We start from the raw sequence: 6,841 nt of genomic DNA, 5'->3' as shown, positions 1-6,841 counted from the left end.
TAATGTTGAGGCCAGCATGGTCGATATTGGATATACCTTTGATTGCAAATTATCCATAATAGGACTCAGATCCTTTCCGTAGTTAACAAGCTGTGACAACATTTCATTCTAAACTACAGCTTGTTAGTTTTTCCAAAAAATGTTAAATGTTGAGTTCAACGAGTATGGGTAAACATTGATACTATCTATACAGTCTGGGCCAAAGCTGTTTCCTTTTTGTTGTTTATTGTAGGAATGTACTGTACAGAATTCATTTCTAGAGGAAACTTGATATTTTTATTAAGCTTTCCCTACATATTCCTCCTCCTTGACTTTTAACCAGGATGTGTTCTTGCTATCACAAGGGCAGCTACAGTGACACTGCATGACGATATCGTATTGTTCATATTTGCAGATGTAGTATGATATGATAAACACATAATAAATTGCGTCATATACTTTGTACTATATCTGAGTAAATTCACAACTATACACGTCTCCTTATTTTCTGAACACCTTTACTTCACATAAACAAATATAATAAGAATAAGATAAGAAATTAAATGTACAAGCTTCAATAATAATATTCATAATGTCACAGATATTACTTCCATATATATTGAGAGATAAAATACAACATAAATACATTTGCATTTCAAAGAAAACAACTAATTCTACGATTCTGTACAATAATACTGAATATTTCACAAACTGAGCATTTCATATACAATAATTACACAAAGTACAATACAACAAACATTAATGTCATTTAAATACCAATCTGCAGGTAGGAGTAGAAATACAAGCTCAAGTATTTATCTACTACCTTAACTGATAGAAAAAGACATTAAAACACATTTGCGATCGTGCAAAGAAACCGAACACGACGATGCTCCACAAGTTTTCTTTGCATCAAGGAGCCTGCGTTAATGTAAACAATATTTTTAATTCATTTTGTACCTGCTTTCAGGTATATGTTATAAGCTCTGATGAGCAGAGCTGGCGTAGCACTTTTTATCATTTTGGGTCATTCAGCTGGCCACCTACTGTAGTACTAACCTGTTGTTCAACTTTTAAAACGACTTGTAGTTATTGGTCTTTATGCAGATATACACATTGTTTTTCTGCTCCTTGATTAACAAAGATGCTTTTATATTCTACACCCCAGCAGAGCACGTCTCAAAGAGCTTTTGAAAAATGATTAATCTGCCCGCAGTTTATGTTTGTATTAAAAACAGCTGACTTCTCCTTCTGACAGTTTCCTTATGTACATGTAGTTCACCCGCCTGGTCCTGTCCAACCCCCCCCCCCCCAAAAAGCCAAGGGTAATGTATGCATAAATAAATAATGATACCTTGATTGGATAGGGGCACTTGATGAATACCACTGAATGCATGGTTTCCATCATTCTAAGGCTGTGGACAGCATTAGCGGATGTCATTAAAACAAATCTGCACCACAAGCTTTGACTAAAAACATGTGCTACAGCTTTGCCCCTAGTTCACTTGGCTATTGATACTTCACAACCCATAACACAAGCCATGGGTCACATAATATACAGATTGCCCTTTGAATTATTCTCTCTACCAGCGCAGACCATAACAAGTGATGCTATCAGAGGAAGTGCTAAATAATACCATTTATAAACTTTGTCACAATTGGGTCATCAGTTCTCTATGTAAAGAATGAGACACGCAGATGGACAGACAAGCACCTCCATTTATCCCCAGATCCTGATACTAGACAAAACTTGTGCTAAAGCTAAAGCTTTACCAAGTTTCATAAAATTGGTAAACAAGCCTCTATTTAAACCATATGTAAAAGTCACATTTATTGACAAATAACACGAGTCTTTGTCAGGGCTAAAATGCTTAGACAGGAAAGGTTATTTTAAGTTACCTACCACAACCGTAGCTTACATTAAAACAGCCTCCCTGTGACCGGTTGTCCTTTTCTTTGCCAGTTTTAAAAATCGACATACATACTACCATTACTTCAGCTACAGTTTATACCACACCAATTTTTAAATGCAACTGGCATTAAGTGCAACATGTCAAACTAGCTGGTTATGAATAAGTAAGACTAAATTGCATTTGAAAGAAGTCGTGTCGTACTTCTAAGAGTCTTTATGCCACTTTTTCTTTGCTAATTTATCAAAACTAGTAGCATTCAATGTAGTGTACATATACTTTGCTTGTTACTAGTTTCCTTTCACAAATTGTGACAAATATCAGCAGCTTGACAAATCTGTCAAATTGAAGTGTACAACATGAATATTTAGCATTGCCAATGCACATTTCCAATAGATGCATTTGTATTCCTTTTTCATATCTTACACTTGCTAACATCTACTTGGCATGCACTTGCTTGACATCAGCCAGCATCTGATCTTGAGTTTGGATCAAAATCCCCATGCAGCAAACTGAAGGAAAAGGGCATGTTGACTGAAATCAAAGGAGTGATGTAGCCTTACAGTCTCCAGGCTGAGACCTTCTGTATATTTTGTGCACAGGCTGTATACAAACAGATACAATGCCAAGTGCCCCAGGCTGGTTCGCAGAATCCAGTGCAATTAATTTCTCCTTCACTGGAATTGGTTTACATCTTTCGAAGGCAGGAACTTTTTGAAGAATACACTCTTGATCCACATGCTCCTCATAAATGCGAGGAACATGTTTGGATTCTGTTGTTACCAGACCTCAAGACTGATGTGCTAACAGAAGACACGCACGCACAGTGGGTGATGTTGAAATGCAAATCCACCTAATTCAGCAAAGTACTGTCAGCACTGTGGACTCCAGAATTTCACCACTCCAGCTATGCCAAATTCCCCATCTTTACGTGGTTTCTTAATCTCACAAAGGTCATTCCTGCTGGCAGAATGTATTCAGAACTATTTGCTTTCTTCGTGACGGTGGAAAAGGCTCATGGAACTTTACTTTTGGTGGATCCTTTCCAAAAGTCAGGCAGGCAACAAGCAGTGAAGGTGATAAGCTTCTGAATTACCAGGGCTTTCTGAAACAACAAAGTATGAGCAAAATATCACCCAACTATCTCAACTTTCGTCATTGAGTCTGCGTGGGTTTATACAGGGGGATTCAAAAATCAGAACCAGGCTAAAGAAAGGCATAGAAATTACAGTGAGCTTCCTGAACTTATCATTGATCACAAACTGTTTTTTTTTTTTTTTCAATCCTCGGATAACCACTAAAAATAAGTTTTTGTTGCAGTCCAGGTTGGTTCCCCTTGTACTGTAAAAGGCTTTAGATGTAATGATTTACCCAGGCAGAGACAGATTAATCAAATGTACCGCAAGGCACCACCAGGCTGCATGTTTTAAAATTATTCCTTGTGGCTTTTAGCAGTCGACTGACTGAGTATCAATTGAAAAACATGTTTAGTTGAGGTATTTGTAACTAATATGTTTTTTTTCTATTTGTTTTAGATAATGGAGAAGTTGTTTTAATTATAAAAGAATGACCCTAGGGTAAATTATGCAAATGGTATTTTGTTTGAACATTGCAGTTATTGTTTAACTCAAAGTATTATTATTATTATTATTATTATTATTATTATTATTATTATTATTATTATTATTAATAATAATAATAATAATAATAATAATAATAATAATAATAATAATAATAATAATAATAATAATAATAATAATAATTGCACATTTATAAAAGCGAAAAACAAATCATTTATAATATATTATAATAAATAATTTGAATGTTTAATGGTATTTTGATCTGTTTTTTTAAACAAGTTTTTTTATGTAAAAAATACAGCTTATTTCTTTCACAACACTTTAGCGCGATTGAATGTAAATATATCTTTTAAAAAAAAACTTTTCAGAAATGCGCCACTGTGATACTGAGGTTGGCAAACACATTCTGAAATACGTGCACGAAATACCTGAGTGAGACTCTCAGAGGCTGGAGGCTTCCTCCGTGGTGCCTTTGAGCTTCATAATCGTCAGGGTCTCGGTGCCTGAAGACACCGACCTCTGGGAAGAATGCCTGGTAGATTTCCTCTTGGAACCGACACAGCTCTTCGGTCTGCTCTTAAGGTACTCCTTGTAGTTCTTCGTCAGCAGCGTGTAAAGGAAAGGGTTGATGCAGCTGTTACTGTAGGCGAGACAGGTCACTACAAAGTTGATATAAACCACGGTTTTGTGAGACAGATTATCGGGTTTGTAGTAGTAGATACTGAGCAGTTGCCACAACCAGAAGGGCAGATAGCAAGTCCAGTACGTGAGGACGATGCTGAAGATCATGTAAAGTAACTTCTGTTTGGGACACCGCTGCGTTTCCTTCGTTGTGAAGACAGTCGTTTGCGATATCCAGTAAGTCCTGGCTAATCGGACGTAGAGGTATCCAATGATAACGCCCGGTGCTAAGATACAGGTGTTGAACAGGATCGTAAGGTACACCTTATATGCTTCCATCTGCCAGGTAGGGTGGCACATGCGCTTCACCACCCCGTTTCGGGTGCTCGTTCTGAGGTCAATCATTATCATGGTAGGCATGGCAAGGAGAAAAGACACCACCCACACCGCGCAGGTGATTGTCCTTCTGTAGCCCCTCGATCTTCCAAACGTGTCCAGGGGTTTCACGACAGCCAGGTACCTCTCCGAGCTCATTACCGTTAAAATAAAGATGCTGGTGTGCATAGTTAAGAGGTCCAAACTGAAGAGGATTCTGCATCCGATGTCGCCAAAGTACCAGTCCTTGACCAAGTACGTGCACACCACGAAGGGGATGGTGGACAGGTACAGCAGGTCGGCCAGAGCCAGGTTGACTATATAAACGTACATGGATCCGGTGACCCTGACGGAGATGTTCATCAGAACCAGCGTGTAAACGTTACCGGTTACCCCGACCAGGCACATGACAGTCAGGACGGTCCCGAGCACAGAGGTGATCAGTATCTCATTCCTGGACCCTGGGAGGTCTGGGGCAGAGGAGGACGAATTCCCCGTTGATGAAATGTTTATCAGGCTCCAAGAGTCCGCTAAATCTTCCAGCGTTTCCATCGCCCCAAACGGTGTCAAAGTATCTCTCGGATTTAACTGTCTGCCTGTCCTAACCTCTCTGATCTAAAGTACATCATGTGTATGTACAGATTTCTGAATCACGTATATAAATTATTCAGAAAAATAAAAAATAAAAACAAATAAAACATTTTAGTTAAGGTAAGAAATACAAATAGTCTATATACATTCTTTTTTTTACAAGTCACAAGTACCGGAGTTCAAAGGAAAAGTAGAATATTTATTTACATCTTTTTGTATTTTTTATTTGTATATTTATTTATAGAATATTTAGAAAACAACATCTGTTTTCGATTCCTTATATAGAAGTACAATTATTACGAGTCTATTTGATTCTCAGAAACAACATTTTCATCTCAGTCACGTCTTCGCATGTTGATTCTCCTCAGAATAAGATCTTTTTTTCAGTTGTGCCTGCTGTTGCACCCAAACTTCCACATTATCTACACCCGGTGTTGTAAGAAACACAAACCCCGTTTAAAGAAAACATCTTATTCTCTCTCTTCCCTAATAATGGAAATGAAAACCCCACGTTCCTCATTGCTGTATATCCATACAACTCTGACAAACAAGCAAGCGAGTCGATTGCAAAGTGTCTCAGATTTGACTTTGCCTCCTAGATGGGGACTGGAGAAAAAGAAACACAAAGTTGAGTACTAGTGTACTGCCGCACCTGCTTTGCAAGAGAAGATAGTCAGATATCCTTTAGATTCCAAATCTGAGTGAAATAATCAGTATTCTTCAATACTGCTCGACCCGACGAGGGTGGGATTAAGTAGCCCAGCGCGTTAATAGGGCACTGGAGGAGCTTCTCTGTTCAGTTTCATGCACCCAGAGGGCTCTGCTGCTGCGCAACACCAGCAGTTGCTTTGTGCTTACGTTCGACGTCTTGATCGCTATCAACACATTTCAAAGTTACTTTATTTAGGGAAATGCATTTTTGGGATTCTGTTTTTCAAAGTATGGATTTTGGATTCTTGTAGAAATATCTAATAATGTTAGGAAAACGAAATGCAAAAAAATGCAGGTTCTTTATATTAAATTCCAAATAGGAAATACGAAAATAAACTAAAATACATTGGCAAACGTTTTGACTAAAGACTGTAATTGAATGGCAGTTTCTTTTAATATCATATCTCTAAATTCCATTGAGTGTTATAATTATGGACACAGTATAACAATAGGCGGTGTTAAGACAAGCGTGACCTTAGGACTCTAATAATGATTAAATCAGCTGAGTTTTCCTGCTTTAGGTTATTAATAGCACAGTTCTCTTACTTTGTATTGCACATCACCGTACTGCTCCACATTGACTTCTGCGGGAACTGCGTAAGACATGGGAAATGTCATTTTCTCACAGATTTGCACAGACTGACCCCAAGGTATACGGTATTTTATAATTTCTTCCAAAACAAATAATAATCGACGCCTTTAGTCCAGGAGCAGCTGCGTGTGCTGAGACCAGGTTTATGGGGTCGTGTATTAAGGAGTTAAAACTGTCGTCAAATTGAATTGAAATTTCGAAATTAGAAATTAGGTCCCATTCTTTATTCCCTGACACCACCTTCGCTTCAGATTTTAGGGCAATGAACAGCTGTCATGATGTCTTAGTACTGCAATAAATCGTTAAATGCCATCATCCCATTATTAATCTATTTGCAAAATGCTGACAACCCCCTCTTGCTACCTCATTATGAATGTATAATTGTGTGCATGTGCGTGTGTTCTCTTTGTGAGTCTCTACGTTTTCTTGTAGTCCAGGCAGTCATTTCATTCTGCAAAGTTCAACACGATAAATCTTTAGTT

General features: G+C 37.9%; 1 protein-coding gene across 1 annotated transcript; it reads right to left on the bottom strand.

The window, feature by feature from the left end:
- Positions 1 to 846: 846 nt before the first annotated feature.
- LOC121300691 (urotensin-2 receptor) lies at positions 847 to 5,158 on the bottom strand. The gene is made up of 2 exons (XM_041229366.1): positions 3,898 to 5,158; positions 847 to 2,994 (listed from the first exon to the last, which is right to left on the bottom strand). The coding sequence occupies exon 1, from the start codon at positions 5,015 to 5,017 to the stop codon at positions 3,911 to 3,913; it is 1,107 nt and encodes a 368-aa protein (XP_041085300.1). The 5' UTR covers positions 5,018 to 5,158; the 3' UTR covers positions 847 to 2,994; positions 3,898 to 3,910.
- Between the last annotated feature and the right edge of the window lie 1,683 nt (positions 5,159 to 6,841).

Source organism: Polyodon spathula, chromosome 26, assembly GCF_017654505.1.
Source record: "Polyodon spathula isolate WHYD16114869_AA chromosome 26, ASM1765450v1, whole genome shotgun sequence".
In the NCBI taxonomy this organism is placed as follows: Eukaryota; Metazoa; Chordata; class Actinopteri; order Acipenseriformes; family Polyodontidae; genus Polyodon; species Polyodon spathula.
Note: the sequence above shows the minus strand (reverse complement) of the source record. Positions and strands in the feature narration are given on the sequence as shown.

What these genes read in the sequence shown, in the direction of transcription:
- LOC121300691 (XM_041229366.1), bottom strand. Translation starts at nt 5,017, where the DNA reads ATGGAAACGCTGGAAGATTTAGCGGACTCTTGGAGCCTGATAAACATT.